Here is a 17,667-nt window from a genome sequence, read left to right as displayed (position 1 = left end):
TCATCTGCAGAAGAACTCTTTTCTGTCTCAGGTGTGAGATGGCATTAATGAGCTCAGAGCAGGAGAAGTTGTCTGATTATATACAATAAATTATCTTATGAAAAGGATGAACTTGTTCTACCATCAGAACGATGTTAGCACAATAGTCATAATGTGTTATACAATCAGGACAATGGTTAGTCAGTACATTATAACATACATGATGTTCACTCAATCAGCAGACTATGACACACACACACACACACACACCTGATCATATGACATAGTTACTCATTTGTATCAGAGAAGATGAATAATAAGAATTCCCATTACATTCCCCTATTTGAGTGTATTAATCATTGAAATCCAAAACTGATTATCCAAAAAAAAAAAATCTAATTATAAACGAAGGTAAACACACATTTAAAAACAACCTAAAAACTTTTAGGAAAAATTACGATGTGAGACTCTAGTGATGTTACTGTTGTAAGATATTTGGTTTCACATTCATATCCACCTCACTAAAGCTGTTCTATGGTTTCTCTGTTACTTCTATTTTCTTCATTAACTTACATTAGGATGTGAAACATGCAGATCTGATCACTGTGAGCTCAGATGGAGGCTTTCAGGTTGAGTAGTGCTCCCTCTGGTGGTTAGTTGGAGGCTTACAGCTCTGTAAAGTGTGTTAAGACTGAGTGTGTGTGTGTGTGTGTGTGTGTGTGTGTGTGTGTGTGTGCTTGTGTGCTTGTGTGCGTGTGTGTGTGTGTGTGTGTGTGTGTGTGTGTGTGTGTGTGTGTGTGTGTGTGATTCCTGCAGGTGCGTCTGCTCTGAGCGCTCAACTTGCCAAACTCCCGATGGGCCTGAAGCACCTGAACCTCTCCAGAACCTCCATGTCTCCTAAAGGTGAGCGTGCAGAAACACGACAAGCCTTTATTATTTATTACTAGTCCCTTCAGTGGGGAAACTAACAACATTACAGCAGCAAAGGATCAATAAAAGAATAAAGAACGATAAATAATAAGCAAGTAAACAAGCAATAAGAACAATTAGAATAGAGTGTTAATGTGTCCTATGTTGTGTATTTCAGGAGTGAACAGTCTCTGTCAGGCTCTCTGTGCAAACCCGTCCATCTCCACTTCTCTCACTCACCTCGATCTGTCAGGAAACTCGCTCAGAGGAGACGACCTACCGGTAAGCAGCCGCCTCCTTTAACCCTCTGTCATATAAATATATATAAATATAAAGTTTAACTAAATAACTTTGCTTTTAACCATCATACAGTCAGGAAAACCCAAAGACACTAATGAGAGGAATAATGAACACCTGTCTTGTTTTCTTCACATATGTTAAAGTTAATCTCACTTGAATCAGTCTCAGTTGAAACAGAGGTGGGGAAGATATTTTCTGCTGTTTTATGTATTTTAACTATTGAGAGAAACTTTGTTTAATTAAGTTAATTAAAACCTTTTTAGGACATTAAGATCTGAGGTTTGTCTTGTTGTTGATGTGTGATGTGTTTATTCTCTTTCTTCTTCACAGAATCTGCACAGTTTCCTGAGTCAGTCCAACTGTTTGGAGACTTTGGATCTGTCCAACAGCGACTGCTCTCTGGAGCAGGTGAACGCAACACACACACACACACACACACACACACACACATAAACACATACTGCAAATACACACACACACATTTACCCTCATATACTGAAGCTTCTCTCCAATAAAAGAAATAATCTGAAATTATTAGCAGCAAATAAATTGGCAACATGTAATTTAAAAGAAGAATCCATCACTTAATTAATAGTTAAGAGACATAAAACTGATTCTTTTTTAAGCAAGTACTTTAATTGTTTCCAAGAACTTTATTTGGATTGTTTCATAAAGTCTTCCCAGGGTCCACAAAACAACAGCAACAATAAAACAATTTAAAATCACATTTTATCAAGCAAATAATAAACTTGATTTGATATTTCTTGGTTGCATCTGTGCTTCCCTTTAATGTTTCTAGCTATGTTTCCTATTCTCTATTTCTAGTATATAAATTTCCACATGATCATATTAAGATGACCATTTAAACCAGCCATAAAAATGTATGATTAAAAAGAAAAAACCTAATCTTAGAAAACTCACAATAAAAGTTTTGTTTGAAAGAAAATATTCTGTGCTAACATTCAGTATTATGTGTTTTTTTGCAGGTGTGTGTTTCTCTGCTCAGAGGATCTTTGAAGCATCTTTCTGTCCTCAACATGTCAAAAACTGTTTACTCTCACAGGTCAGATGATTCATTACAGCTGTTAACCCTGACATGATATAAGTGCATTAATCCATTTATCATCTATCCTCTCTATATATACCCAGTTTGATAGATTTTAATCTGTATCCTCTCCTCTCGTTCTCTCAGGAAAAGTAAAGAAATCCCTTCGTCCTTCAAGCAGTTCTTCAGCAGCTCTCAGGCTCTGAGCTCAGTCAGCGTGTCAGGAACCAGACTTCCTGTCGAGGCTCTGAAGTTAGAAAACATCTATAACGAAGCACTTTCATACATAAAATACAGCTCAAAGTGTCTTTACATTTACATTTAAAGCAATAAAACAAGAGTAAACTAGTACAGCAAGTTAGAATCAACAGCATTTAGAGTTTTCTAGGTAATTAAAAGGAACTATAGATCTGATAAAATGGGAATAATGTGCTCTCTCTCTCTCCTTCCTTCCTTCCTTCCTCCTTTCCTTCCTTCCTCCCTCCTTTCCTTCCTTCCTGCCTTCCCTCCTTTCCTTTCTTCTTCCTTCCTCCCTCCCTTCTTTCCTCCCTCCCTTATTTCCTTCCTTCCTTCCTCCCTCCTTTCCTTCCTTCTTCCTTCCTCCCTTCCTTCCTTCCTCCCTCTTTTCCTTCCTTCTTCCTTCCTTCCTTCTTCCTTCCTCCCTTCCTTCCTTCCTCCCTCTTTTCCTTCCTTCTTCCTTCCTTCCTTCTTCCTTCTCCTTCCTTCCTTCCTCCCTCCCTTCCTTCCTTCTACCTTCCTCCCTTCCTTCCTTCCTCCCTCTTTTCCTTCCTTCTTCCTTCCTCCCTTCCTTCCTTCCTCCCTCTTTTCCTTCCTTCTTCCTTCCTTCCTTCTTCCTTCCTCCCTTCCTTCCTTCCTCCCTTCCTTCCTTCCTCCCTCTTTTCCTTCCTTCTTCCTTCCTTCCTCTCTTGGAGTCTCTTGGATCCAAACCCTAAATCCAACAGCAAGTTGGTCATTTTGATTTCAATTAGCTAATTTTGATGCAGTTTATGCCATTTCTACACCTCATTATATATAAATCCAAAGGTATTCTGCTACATATTGATCATTTATTGCTTTAGAAGTACATGAAGCAGGTTGAAACATAAACTGCGAGCCTTCGTCACTATTTTTGATGTTGTTTGGTTGAAGTGTAAAATATTCCCTCTTCTATAATCTTTCTTCTGTCTGCAGAGCTTTGCTGTTGGGACTCGGCTGCAACCCGAACCTCAGCGATGTGTCTCTGGATCTCAGCTCCTGTGAGGTAAAAAAAAAAAAGAAATCATCAAGATGTACATCCATGCTGTGACAAATGTAAGACCGATGAGCTTCCCTTATCCATATGTTCTGGAAGGAAGTCTTCCAAACTTTATCGCTCATTTAATTATCAATTTGGATGTAGAGCCCAACCCTTTAGTTACCAAACGTCCTACTCTCTCTTTCGCCTCTCTCCTTGCTAGACATGCAATATTGTTTAGGTGGAAGGATGCTGCCCCCGACCGCCCGACGCTCAGTGGCTGAGAGATATTATTATGTCCTGTCTAAATCTTGAAGAAATACATTACTCATCTCATTATTCTTCTCCAGTTGAACCTGACCTCCAGCTACCAGCTGCACCACTCCAGGAATGAAATACAATTGATTATTTTGTTTACCTTTCTATATGCAACTTGGCTTAATTAGAACATATATGAACAGGAGGAATTTCTTTACAGCAAGAAAAACACACTTCATGATCATTTGGACTGTTTTAAAGGTGCAGTGTGGAGGGTTTAGTGACACTTGTGGTGAATTTGCTAATTACAACCAACTGAATACCTCTCCCCTCTACTTCCTGTTCAAAGCATTTTAGTTCAAGGACCAGTAAAACCATTGCATAATAACCTGTAAATAATATATTAATTTATATAATACACATTATAACTTCACTATAATAAACCATCTAGGGGAACCATTGTAAGAAATGTGATAAAAATGTGTTCATCAAATCTGAATCGGACCAGAAGCCTCAACTGTGAAAAATAAGTGAAAATAGCATTGAGGTCCTAATTTCCTGCAATTTTCATACTTTACAATAAGGTTTTATGTGCCAGTACGTTTTACAATCCTGTCATCATTTTGTACGTAGATTTGTTATCGTGAAAAAATCAATACAAATATGTTTGAGGAGAAAAAAAAAGAGTTCCATCAAAATTAAAACACCTTGGTTTACTGCAGAAGATTTGTCATATTTTTATTTTAATGGTATTAAATTGAAGCTCAAACACTATTTAACCATATTTAAACACTGTTATAGTTCATAGAAAGGGAGGAAACCAGTGTCAGTGTTAAGCTTTGGAAACTGGTTGGTTGTAATCAATAAGAGCACTGATAGATCCTTTAACTAATTATTGATATTAATGTAAAATAAATACATTGAGTAACTGACAGTGTTTTTCTTGCAGCTGCGTTCAGGAGGCTCTCAGATCTTGGAGGGTTGCATCGCTGAGATCCCAAACATCTCCAGTCTGGACATCTCTGACAACAGTAAGGAACATTTTAGATGCTTTATTGATTATGATACTTTGATCGTGATGTGTTCATGTCTCTGTGTTGCTTCCTTCAGGTTTGGACATGGATCTGATCACGCTGCTGGTCTGGCTGGCTAAGAATCGCTCCATCAGACATCTGTCACTGGGAAAAAACTTCAACAACATCAAGTCCAAGTGGGTGAAGTTACATGAGAAGAGTCATTAGAGTCATTAGACCACTGAGAATTAAACTGGAAATATATCAGTTTAACCCTCCTGTTGTCCTCGAGAGAGGGATGAAGGAAGGGAGGAAGGAAGGAAAGAAGTTAGGGAGGAAGGAAGAAGGGAGGGAGGAAGGAAGGAAGGGAGGAAAGGAGGGAAAGGAAGGAAGAAGGGATGAAGGAAGGACAGGAGGGAGGGAGAAAGGGAGGGAAGGAAAAAAGGAAGGAAGGATTGAAGGAAGGAGGGAGGGAGGAAGGAAGGAAGGAAGGAAGGAAAGGAGGTAGGAAGGAAGACGGAAGGAAGGAAGTAGGGAGGGAGGGAGAAAGGAAAAGAGGAAGGGAGGTAGGAAAGAAAGAAGTAAGGGAGGAAGGAAAGGAAGGAAGAAAAGAGAGGAGGGAGGGAGGACAGACAGAAGTAAGGAGGGAGGGAGGGAGAAAGGAAAGAAGGAAGGGAGGAAGGAAAGGAAGGAAGGAAAGAGAGAAGGAGGGAGGGAGGAAGGACAGACAGAAGGAAGGAGGGAGGGAGGGAGAAAGGAAAAGAGGAAGGGAAGTAGGAAAGGAAGGAAGGAAAGAGAGAAGGAGGAAGGAAGGAAAGAAGGAACAGTCAAAACAGACAGGGTCATTTTAACCCGGGAGGACGACAGGAAGCTTAATCTCATGTAAATGTAAATAAACTTTAATCTTTATATATTTTTATCAGAAATGTTGCTCCGGTTCTGGACAACCTGGTTCATATGATCCAAGAGGAGGATTCAGTGAGTTTCTTCTGTTACATCCCTTTAACTTTTCTTTCTTTACTCACTCACCCTTTCTCCTTTTTATTTCCTTTTATTGGTCCTTATAATAAAGTTCTGCTTCTCTTCCTTCCAGCCGCTGACCTCGCTCTCGCTGGCTGACTCCAGGCTGAAGGCCGACATCTCCATCGTGCTCAACGCTCTGGGCAGCAACACGTCTCTGACTAAACTGGACATCAGTGGGAACGCTATGGGAGACATGGGGGCAAAGATGCTCGCTAAGGCTCTGCAGATCAACACCAAGCTGAGGTCAGTTACCAGGGGAACGGGGCGGCATCGCATGCTTAGATGCTTTATAGAGAGGGAAGTATTTAAGTCTGGAAACTGTTTGAGCTTCAGTGCCGAGAAAGTTTGAAACAAAATGTGAATATTTTATACCGTAAAGACGTAAGAGGGAAGTTCAACTCACTTTGAACTCTGATTTAACCTTCGTGTCGTCCTCCCGGAAAAAAAACCCTGTCTGTTTTGACTGTTCCTTCTTTCCTCCCTTCCTTCCTTCCGTATGTCCTTCCTCCTTTCCTTCCTTCCTCCCTCACTCCCTTCCTTCTTCCTCCCTTCCTTCCTTCTTCCTCCCTCTCTACCCCTTCCTTCTTTCCTTCCTTCCTCCTTTACTTCTTTCTTCCTTCCTCCCTCCCATCCTTCCTCCCATCTTTCCTTCCTCCCTTCCATCCTTCCTCCCTCCTGTCCTTCATCCTTCCTTCTTCCTTCCTCCCTTTCTTCCTTCCTCCCTTCCTTCCTTCTTTCCTTTCCTCCCTTCCTCTCTCCCGCCTTTCTTTCCTTCTTCATTCCTTCCTCCCTCCCTTCCTTCATTCCTTCATTCCTTCCTCCCTCCCTTCCTTCCTTCCTTCCTTCCTTCCTCCCTTCCTTCCTCCCTTTCTTCCTTCCTTCCTCCCTCCTTTCTTTCCTTCTTCATTCCTTCCTCCCTTCCTTCCTTCCTTCCTACTTCCTCCCTTCCTTCCTTGACTCGAGGACAACAGGAGGGTTAAAACATTGAGGATGCAGCTTTTTGTTAGTTTCTCCTCAAAACTCTTATAAACCTTGTATGTATATCTATTTTCTTCTATTGTAAAGCACTTTGAGCTGCATTACTTGTATAAAAAGTGCTTTACAAATAAAGTAACTATTATTATTTGTATTATTAGTGTTGAAAGCTAATTAAAGGAGTAATTCTCTAGTAGTAATAGTTGTAAAGCATCTCTGAGATCACAGTTAAATGTATTTAGCTCTGTATGGTCACTATGAAAATTCAGTGTTATTCAGTGTGTGTGTGTGTGTGTGTGTGTGTGTGTGTGTGTGTGTGTGTGTGTGTGTGTAGTTCAATAGTGTGGGACAGGAACAACATCAGTCCTCAGGGTCTGCAGGACGTTGCAGCTGCTCTGGAGAAGTGAGTCTAAAACCAGTAAAATCAGCTGTTACATGTCGTCACAAAGCTCTAACATCATCACAAAGCTCTGACATCATCACTAAGCTCTGACATCATCACTAAGCTCTGACATCATCACACAGCTCTGACATCATCAAACAGCTCTGACATCATCACAAAGCTCTGACATCATCACTAAGCTCTGACATCATCACACAGCTCTGACATCATCACTAAGCTCTGACATCATCACTAAGCTCTGACATCATCACAAAGCTCTGACATCATCACTAAGCTCTGACTTTATTATAACTAACTAATAATTAATGTAATTTTCTCTCCCGATCAGGAACTACACCATTCGGTTCATGCCTGTTCCCATCATGGATGCTGCTCAGGCTCTGAAGGCCAATCCTGAGAAGACAGAGGACGCTTTGCTGAAGGTTTCTGTCCTGTTTGTTTCTGTTCATGAGATTATTATGAGTTAGTTTAGAGTCAAATGTCTTCTGATATATATTTATATAAAAGGCAGAAGAAAAATCCACACATTGTAGCTCCCAGTACAGATCATAGACTGTATATATAATGGACGTAACATCCGTGACGTCACCCATTGGTTTGTGGACTGCTGCTCGGAGGCCAATAGTTTCGGATCTGAGCAGCGCCATCTTGAAAATTTCAGGTGCATGCTGGGAAAAATAAAAAACATGGATTCTACTTATATGGGCATCAGGAGGAGCATGAGGCGCCCTCCTGAACCTGTGAACCAATCAACCTGTCAATCACCACGTAGCCACGCCCTAATGCATACCCTGCTTTATCGTCACATATAAAATCAGGGAGGCCAAAATGTCCCAAATGAACATCATACTGCATTGAAGAAGGCTTTAAACTAGCGATTGAGACCATAAACACATTTTGAAAACGTTTACTGAGGTTAGAAATCAAGTGAGAAGTTGGTGAATTCTCCATTGACTTGTATAGAGACGGAAGTCCTTTTGACACCAAAACGGTCGCCCCCTGGTGGCCTTTTGATAGAATGCAGCTTTAAGTTACTTCCGTGTTGGCCTCATTTCAGAGGACCGGAACTCCCCGCCTGATCAGAATCAGTCAATGGCAGTAATGATCAATGTGACCAATCCTGGTATATCCTCCATCAAACTAACAATCCACCATGGTGACAGCGCTCCTGGATATTAAAGGGAGATCACACTCTGATTGGTTTACAGCGTGTTACGCCCAAAACACGCCTATGATTAATGAGGGGACTTAAGTCCCTTCTAGACCAAGCGCCTGGCGCAGTGACCATTTTTCCATTTCAAGTGGATTTGGATACGTCTCTAAGGCAGTTGCGCCACGCGCTTCAGGCCATGCGCTATAGATCGTTAAAATAGGGCCCATAGTTTTAATGTGAGATCTGCCTTTTACAGATTTGGTTATTTGGTCCAGCAGCTGCTTTAAAGTGTTTTGTTCTGGATGTGCGCGTCTACCTTACAACTTTCTCACTCAACTCAACTCAAATTACCGTATATCTCTCCATGTGTGTTTGGGTCAGATGGAGCAGTACCTGCTGAGGAACCATGAGACCCGTAAATACCTGCAGGAGCAGGCGTACAGGCTGCAGCAGGGAATCGTTACCACGACGACACAACAGGCCAGAACCTCTCTCTCTCTCTACTACCACACATCTTCTTAAATTTAACCCTTTATCTAACGTTGACTCTTTGTGGCCGTTACAGATGGTGGACATGATGTGTGTGAAGGTTCAGGATCATTTAAACTCTCTGAAGTTCACGGAGGCCAACCTGGTGCAGGAGGACATGAAGGTGGCCGAGAATCTCATGAAGGACGCAAGAAACTCAAAGACTGTAAGAAGATATACGATCACATCCATCAAGCTTTTAAATGACAACAAGTTTACTAGGACACTAAAATAAAAAAAGCCTCCTCTGCAGAATGTATTTGGTGATTTAGGCACTCCCAACCAATAATAACTTAATTTATATAGTACTTCTAAAGTATATAAAGCAATATAAAAACAATATTATTATTATTATTATGTTAAACACTGGAATAATAAAACCACTTTGGCATTTTTTAGAATTTAAAACCAGTCTCTCTCTCTCTCCGTCTCTCTCCATCCCTGTCTCTCTCTCTCTCCCTCCCTCTCTCTCCCTCCCTCTCTCTCTCTCTCTCTCTCTCCCCCCCCTCTTTCTCTCTCTCTCTATTTCCCTCTCTCTCTCTTTCTCACTCTCTCTTTCTCTCTCTCTCTCTCCCTCTCTCTCCCTCCCTCTCTCTCTCTCTCTCTCTCCCTCCCTCTCTCCCTTCCTCCCTCTCTCTCTCTCTCTCTCTTTCTCTCTCTCTCTCTCTCTCTCCCTCCCTCTCTCTCTCCCTCCCTCCCTCTCTCCCTCCCTCTCTCTTTCCCCCTCTCTCCCCCCCCTCCCTCCCTCCCTCTCTCTTTCCCCCTCTCTCCCCCCCCCTCCCTCCCTCCCTCTCTCCCTCCAGCTGCTCCCCAACCTCTACCACCTGAGGAGTTGGGGTTTGAAGGGTCCGTGCGTCGGAGCCATTCAGGACAAACTGGAGTCGATGGCCGGAGAGGTTTCCATGGTGATGGACGAACAGCTGCAGACGATGCTGGCGTCCATGGTGGACGCGGCCGAGGGTCTGTGTCCTCATGTGATGAAGAGGAGCAGCCTTCGTCAGGAGCTGCTGAAGGCCGGTACGGGACGGATGACGGTTCCTCGCAGCTTCATCACCACGACGCTGCTGGAGCAGTCCGGGGCCGACATCATCAATAAGATCAGGTGTGTGTGTGTGTGTGTGTGTGTGTTCATATAAAAAAACATCTGTAATCAAAATCTACTTTTTAAGTCATTTATGCCTTTTTATTTATTTTTTTTTTCTTTTGTTTCTTCGTTTCTATTAAAAACTGTTTTCTTTATATACATACATACATATTTATTTATTTATTTTTATTTATGAACTGGATCAACTGGTTATTTATATATTCTGTTCAATAAAGAAAAATACAATTCAAAATTATGACCAATAAAAATAAAAGGTTATTGAGTTTTAAAGTATTTCCCTTATCTTATAGTTATTATAAAAATAAGTCAGTGACCAGTATGTTAAGGTTTAAGTTTAGTTTAGTTTAGTTTACACAAGTTAAAATTTAAACACACAAAAAATGACAAAGAACAAATAATATAGAGTGCAGGATAGAGGCAGAAAACTCAAATGGGCTTATTTGAAGCCTCAACATAAAAACATAATACAAAATTATAAAAATATTATTAAATATTACAGAAAATAAAATTAACAGTTTCAGCAGTGTTATTGCAGCTGATGTTTTATTTAAAGGTAATTTAATACATTTCTTGTCTGGTTTTCTGTGACATCTCTGTATGTTAATTCTAATTGTACTACACACTGAATATATGCAGGAGTGGTGACGACTGTTTGACCCTAAAACTGATCCATTAATGCCAAAAGACTCAAGAAAATGTTGGTTTTCTTTGGTAGTCTCTCATTATTAAATTATTTTAACACCACAGATCTTTATTGGTCTTAAACTGATGGATTATAGATGATCTGATAAGTATTTAATAGATGAACCTTAATTATGACACAACCTTAATTCAACCAATAACTGGGTTTAGAAAAAGTGCTTAAAACAAAAGAATGATTGTTGATTTCTTTCCTCTATCACTCCTTTATTTAGGGAACAGTTCTTCATGATGCTCTGTTGTTTAATGTGTGTTTTTCTTCTTTGTGTGTTTTCTTCTTTGTGTCTCAGTGAAGTGAAACTCAGCATCGCCTCATTTCTGTCTGATCGCATCGTGGATGAAATCCTGGAGTCTCTGTCCAGATCACAGCACACTCTGGTTAGCATCCTCTCTGTCTGTCCATCTCTGTTTCTTTCTCTCTTTCTGTGTTTGTGTCTGCATCCATTCATCCCTTCTTCTCTTCCTCCTCTTCTGTCTCCAGGCCGACCATCTGAACAGGAAGGTCCAACCTCTGCTGCATCATGAGCCTCAGCTGGAGGCCGAAGTTCTGGACGAGAGCATCCTGCAGCCGGAGAGCAAAACAGCTGGAGGATATGGACACCTGCATGGTGAGGATGGAGGGAGGGATGGAGGGAGGGAGGGAGAGAGGGAGGGATGGATGGACACCTGCATGGTGAGGATGGAGGGAGGGAGGGAGGGAGGGAGGGAGGGAGGGAGGGAGGGAGGGAGGGAGAGAGGGAGGGATGGATGGGACACCTGCATGGTGAGGATGGAGGGAGGGAGGGATGGATGGATGGATGGATGGAGAGATAGATAGATAGATAGATAGATAGATAGATAGATAGATAGATAGATAGATAGATAGATGGAGAGATGGATGGATAGATTGATAGATAGATAGATAGATAGATAGATAGATAGATAGATAGATAGATAGATAGATAGATAGATAGATAGATAGATAGATAGATAGATGGAGAGATGGATGGATAGATTGATAGATAGATAGATAGATAGATAGATAGATAGATAGATAGATAGATAGATAGATAGATAGATAGATAGATAGATAGATAGATAGATAGATGGATGGATGGATGGGATGGATGGATAGATAGATAGATAGTAAGCGTCTAAACCAACACATCTACTAACATCCAGGATGTTTCATTGAGAGATAAAAATCAGTTTTTTGCTCTTCAGATGACGCCGAAATCCAAGAGGAAGAGTATTCTGGTCCGGATGCTGCGACCGGGTCTCTGTGGCTTTTGGTCAGTGACACACAAAAAACCTCAAAACCAATAAACACTCCGGAGCACCGGAGCTGAAGAGCAACTGAGAGAGAGGATTGATTTTTAACTGTCCCACATGTTACTGTCCTCTAACAGAGATGGAGTTCGACCTGGACAAAGCTCTGGAGGAGGTTTCCTATCCACGTTGAGGACCCGCCTCCTTCTTCCTCACAGCCATCGGACATGACGTCACACTGCCACGGAGACTCCTTCCCCGACTCTAAGCCCCTCTGTTTGGGTGAGCTGCCCCCCGTGGAGCACATGACTCTGGAGCATCGCACTAAACTCCGGCCCAAGCCCAAGAAGAGGACGAAACCCAGCCGACCGGACTGTAGGTTCCCAATCACATCCACCATGTATCATATAATCTTCATCTGTTAACAACAACACAGGTTTATATAGCAAAACTCAGAGAATTATGAAATGTTGAGATATATATATATATATATGGAAGAAGGAAGGAAGGAAGGAAGGAAAGGAGGGAGGAAGGTAGGGAGGGAGGAAAGAAGGAAGGAAGGAAGGTAGGGAGGAAAGGAAAGAAGGAAGGAGGGAGGGAGGAAGGAAAGAAGGAGGGAGGGAGGAAGGAAGGACAGAAGGAAGGAAGAAAGGGGGGATGGAGGAAAGGAAAGAAGGAAGGAAGGTAGGAGGGAGGAAAAAAAAGAGAAAAGGAGGGAGGAAGGAAAGGAAGGAGGGAAGGGAAAGAAGGAGGGAGGGAGGGGGAAGGAAAGAAAGAGAGAAGGAAGGAGGGAGGACAGACGGAAGGAAGGAAGGGAGGAAGGGAGGAAAGAAGGATCAGTCAAAACAGACGGGGTCAATTTGACCCGGGAGGACGACACAAAGCTTAAATGTCAACATTGTCATAATTACCTCGAATAAAATCTCTCGCTAATTCCTTTAACATATCTGAGTCTCATCTGTCCATCTTTGTCTCTTTAATGTGTTTTCATCTCGTCATCTGTCTCTTTCTCAGCGGGAGTCTACCGTCGCCTCGGCAACTCATGAGTCCGAGCAGAACGTGATGGAGAAGCTGGACGAGGGTCTGGAGGAGTTCTTCTCCAAGAAAGTCATTAAACTTAGCTTCAAGTGAGAGTCATGCTTTAAACTGATTCAAAATGTACAGAAAATAACATGAAAACACAGGATTGCATTTATTCAGTCTTCACATTACGTCGTTTTCAGTAGTGGGAGAAAGATTTAAGCTGCTCATCTGTGATAATTGCTAAAATCACATTGAATGCAAGTAAAGTATAGTCGAGTGTCATCAGCATAGAGACGTAGCCTGATACATATTTAGTATATTTGCAGGAATAAATAAACTTAGTTTCAAGTGAGAGTCATGCTTTAAACTGAAACGGATTCAAGATGTACAGAAAATAACATGATTGAATGTCTTTGGTCTTCACATTACCTTATTTTTCAGTAATTGTAGAAAGCTTCTCATCTTTTGATATTACATTTTTAAAATGACATTGAACGCTAGTAAAGTACAGTTGAGTGTCCATCAGCATAGAAACATAGCCTGATACTTATTTAATAGGTTTGCAGGAGTAAATAAAAGTATATTTCTTTCTAATTCTGTTTTGATTTCTCCAAGGAAGTCGTTAAACTTAGCTTCAAGTGAGAGTTATGCTTTAAACTGCGTTTTTTCAGTTTTTATATAATGACGCACCGAAAATAACATGAAAACATATGATTTCATGTCTTCAGTCTTCTCATTACCCAGTTTTCAGTAATTGGAGAAAAGATTTAAGCTGCTCATCCTTTGATATCGCGGATGATAATTGCTGAAATTACATTGAATGCAAGTAAAATACAGTTGTGTGTTCATCGGCATAGAAACATAACCTGATACAATACTTGGTAGCTCTGCAGGAGTAAATAAAAGTATATTTCTTTCTAATTCTGTTATTATTTTTATCGTTATTCTTTAGACGTCCTACTGTGAAAGGCTCGTCCTCGAGCCCACAGGAAGGAGCAGAAAAGAAACGTGAATCCAGGAAGAGCGGCTTCTTTAACCTCATCAAATCCCGAAACTTCCCCGCTCAGAGAAAAAGCCACGGTGCCGCCTCCGTCAGCCCGCCACATCCGGCCTCCTCGCCCTCCGTAACCACGGTAACAGAGGAGTCGACGGCTCAGGCATCCCCGACGTCGCCGCGGCCGCTACAGGACAGAGCTCAATCACTGGACACCACAGATTCTGAGACTGAAGTCTCTCCGACCGCTGCTGAGGAGGAGAAAGAGGAGGAGGCGGAAGAGAAGAATGAGAATGTTGAGAAGGAGGAGGCGACCGCGGAGAAGAAGGAGAACCCTCATATCCCCCGTCATATCGGTGTCCCTCTGATGGGCATGGACCTGATGGCCGAGATGAAGGCCAGGCAGGAGAGGAAAGCTGCTAAGAAGGTGGGTCAACAGTCAATAACATGTAATGGTGCTTTTCTACTATACAGTTCTAGCTGTACTCGGCTCGGTTTGGTACCAGGAACCTTTTCCATTACTATAGTACCTCCTCAATGTGAGCGGGGTCGTCATAGCAACCCTGTACCAAGACTGCTGCCGAGGGGTCCAATCCGGCCCAGTTTCCTTCCTGTCTTCTTTTCCTTCCTTCCTTCCTTCCTTCCTTCCTTCCTTCCTTCCTTCCTTTTTTCTGTCCTTCCTTCCATTCGTCTGTCATTCCTTCCTACCATCTTTCATTCCTTCCTTCCCTCTGTCCTTCCTGTTTTCTTTTCCTTTCTTCCGTCCTTCCTTCCGTTTGTCTGTCCTTCCGTCCTTCCTTCCTTCCTGTCTTCTTTTCCTTTGTTCCATCCTTCCTTCCTTCCTTCCTTCCTTCCTTCCTTCCTTCCTTCCAGCCTTCTTTTCCATCCTTCTTTCCTTCCTTCCATTCGTCTGTCATTCCTTTCTTCCATCTTTCCTTCCTTCCTTCCCTATGTCCTTCCTGTCTTATTTTCCTTACTTCCTTCCTTTGTTCCTTCCTTCCTTCCTTCTTGTCTTATTTTCCTTTCTTCCATCTTTACTTCTTACTACGTCGTGCTCATGACTCTTCCAGTGACTCTCTGACCAATCAGAAGCTCGCTTGGAACCTCGGCAGAGCAGATACTAAAAAAGTACCAGAACTGTATAATGGAAAAGCTTCATAATAGTTCTGAATGATTAGTAAAAAATATGTGAACTCCTTTATTATTATAAAAGATAAAAGCTCTGTTTGTCTGTTTTCAGTCTGAATCCTCGCTGTTGCACGACAAGGCGAACGCTGGTAAGCATCGATGACATCATGATACAATGTTGCCAATGTTAGGAGTTGTAGCCATAGCAACAAGCTTAAACAATATAGAATACATGAATTAAGTCTAATAGGTATTAAAGTAAAGATCAGACTGTGATATCTCCACATCAGTCAGACATTCATCTCATTGTCTCTACAGATGCTGATGAGTCCAAACCAGAACCGGCTCCCAGGTTCAAATCACCCGTTCCACTTCCGCCCCAGGTGGCCAAACCCCTGCCGACCCCCCCGCTGCTCTGGGCCCATGAGTCCCACCAGTCCAACCAGCCAAACCAATCCCACCAGTCCAACCAGTCCCACTAGTCCAACCAATCCAACCAGTCCCACCAGTCCCAGACCAACCAGCACCTACGTCCATGGTAAGCAGGGACAAATAGGAGAAGAAAAGTCTGGGTTCAGTTTAATTCCTATTTAAAGGGATTTACGACTTTATTCTCGTAATATTATGACTTTATTACCATAATATTATGACTATGAGTCGTAATATTACGACTTTATTACCATAATATTATGACTTTATTCTCATAATATTACGACTTTATTCTCGTAATATTATGACTTTATTCTCGTAATATTACGACTTTATTCTCGTAATATTACGACTTTATTCTCGTAAATTACGACTTTATTCTCGTAATATTACGACTTTATTCTCGCAATATTACAACTTTTTTTCTCGCAATATTACGACTTTATTTTCTCAATATTATTATTTTATTTTCGTTTCGTTTCAAAAAAAAAATTATAAATTTCTCTTAGTCTGGCCCTAATACTCTGTCGTAGATAATAAATTGATTATTTTGTTGTTGTTTGTGTCTCAGATGATTCTGCTGAGACTCCAGCAGCAGTCTGCTCGTCTCCTAAAGCAGCACTTCCTGCTCCCTGCCTGAAGAGGGCGCCATCAGAGCAGGAGAGAGAGAGCACCAGCAGCAACCCTGGACCCTCGTCTCCACTGGACGGTTGGTGTCTTCACTTTTACCTCAAGTAGTAGTTTTATATTTGTGGTATTTTTTTAAAGAACATCTCCACTGACAAATATGGTGCCCAAGTCAGTTTTGGTGAAAAGCGAGAGGTCTACGCTCTTTAAATTAAGTTTTACAGCATTTATTTTATAATGTGCAGGTATGTAGACCTTTTAAAAGATATATTTATGTTTAAATGAACCTGCCTTATACAAGTAGTTAAGTCTCTCATTGTAATGGTTTCACCTTTATTCAGATATCTGAGTGGTTTGTATATTTTTAAGAAGGAATAATCAATCTTTTTTTTTGACAAACCTTCTCATTCACTTAAAAGATAAAGCTTGAATTTTTTGACTGTTACAGTATTTTGTGTCTTTATGATGAAGGTTTGCATGAGTCAGCCGGGGCTTAGCCGAAAATATAACATTCAATTTAACAGGTGACAGCTTGTTTAATGAATGCTTTCAGGGCCTCCACACACACACACACACACACACACACACACACACACACACACACACACACACACACACACACAACACACACACACACACACACACACACACACAGTACTTGGCATGGTCCAGCGTGTGTGTGGGATTTTGTGTAATTAACAGGAACTTGGTGTTTTTCCTCCGTATAATCATCACAGAGAGCAAAGTCGTCTTTTACAGTTGTTGTGTTAAAAAAAAGAGAGAAGAAGAAGAAACTGTAGTTTATACGTCTGCAGAGGAGTTAGACACATTTCACTTCACTTTATTTCAGTCAGGTTATATTTATTCTCCTAAAGCATCACTTATGTTTCATTTTTCATTAGAAACATTGATTTTATTCAGGTAACCTAGAAGTTAAATATATTTTGTTGTCACTAATAAAACAGGCTGCATGAATTAATGTGCAACATGCCTCCATGGAGATAATTTTACTTAATAAATGATTGATCTGACATTAATTAGTAAAAATAAAATGACATTTTCAGATCAGGAGTCAAATCATTTTTCTATCTTTAACATATTTATTATTCATTTATTTTTAATTTAATTAAAAAAAATTGTATGTTTTTTTTACAATTTACTGTTAATTTATTTATATTTTATTTTATTTATTTTTTTATATGTTTTAATTTACTATTTATTAATTTTTAATTTTATCTTAGTAATTTTTTATATTTTTTAATTTACTTTTAATTAATTTTTACTTGTAATTTATTATGAATTTATTTTTAATTAATTTAATATTTTTTTCTTGTTTTTATAAATATGCAATATTATACTTTTGTCATTAATTTTCTATTTTAGATTCAATACATAGATTACATTTATTAAGGAAGGATCATTTTAGCCTTCACTGTTTTTAAAGAAGAAACTTTATTTATTTTAATTTCTGAGAGTTTAATCAGTGTAAACATCAATATAGTAAAACCTTATTAATTCACTTTAAGTCTGTTATTTTCAGCTGTAAGTTGAATAATTGAACTAATTAACTAATGAAGCAGATGTGACAGATTCT

The 17,667-nt window shown here is 40.5% G+C and overlaps 1 protein-coding gene across 1 annotated transcript in view; it reads left to right on the top strand.

The window, feature by feature from the left end:
* LOC133996798 (F-actin-uncapping protein LRRC16A-like) overlaps positions 1 to 17,667 on the top strand; it is a 48,387-nt gene that overhangs the window by 29,771 nt on the left and 949 nt on the right. The window contains 27 exon segments of the mRNA XM_062436382.1: positions 169 to 175; positions 796 to 882; positions 1,067 to 1,170; positions 1,519 to 1,596; positions 2,175 to 2,251; positions 2,381 to 2,485; positions 3,425 to 3,494; positions 4,675 to 4,756; positions 4,836 to 4,935; positions 5,662 to 5,716; positions 5,832 to 6,004; positions 7,071 to 7,139; positions 7,468 to 7,561; positions 8,674 to 8,772; positions 8,858 to 8,986; positions 9,624 to 9,922; positions 10,915 to 11,002; positions 11,106 to 11,297; positions 11,828 to 11,878; positions 11,880 to 11,895; positions 12,013 to 12,050; positions 12,052 to 12,239; positions 12,880 to 12,999; positions 13,848 to 14,316; positions 15,130 to 15,162; positions 15,336 to 15,555; positions 16,018 to 16,155. Of these exon segments, the coding sequence (XP_062292366.1) occupies positions 169 to 175; positions 796 to 882; positions 1,067 to 1,170; positions 1,519 to 1,596; positions 2,175 to 2,251; positions 2,381 to 2,485; positions 3,425 to 3,494; positions 4,675 to 4,756; positions 4,836 to 4,935; positions 5,662 to 5,716; positions 5,832 to 6,004; positions 7,071 to 7,139; positions 7,468 to 7,561; positions 8,674 to 8,772; positions 8,858 to 8,986; positions 9,624 to 9,922; positions 10,915 to 11,002; positions 11,106 to 11,297; positions 11,828 to 11,878; positions 11,880 to 11,895; positions 12,013 to 12,050; positions 12,052 to 12,239; positions 12,880 to 12,999; positions 13,848 to 14,316; positions 15,130 to 15,162; positions 15,336 to 15,555; positions 16,018 to 16,155 (3,181 nt within the window).

The sequence above is a fragment of the Scomber scombrus genome, chromosome 16 (genome assembly GCF_963691925.1).
Source record: "Scomber scombrus chromosome 16, fScoSco1.1, whole genome shotgun sequence".
In the NCBI taxonomy this organism is placed as follows: Eukaryota; Metazoa; Chordata; class Actinopteri; order Scombriformes; family Scombridae; genus Scomber; species Scomber scombrus.
The sequence above is the reverse complement of the archived record's forward strand: the minus strand, read 5'-3'. Positions and strand labels throughout refer to the sequence as shown.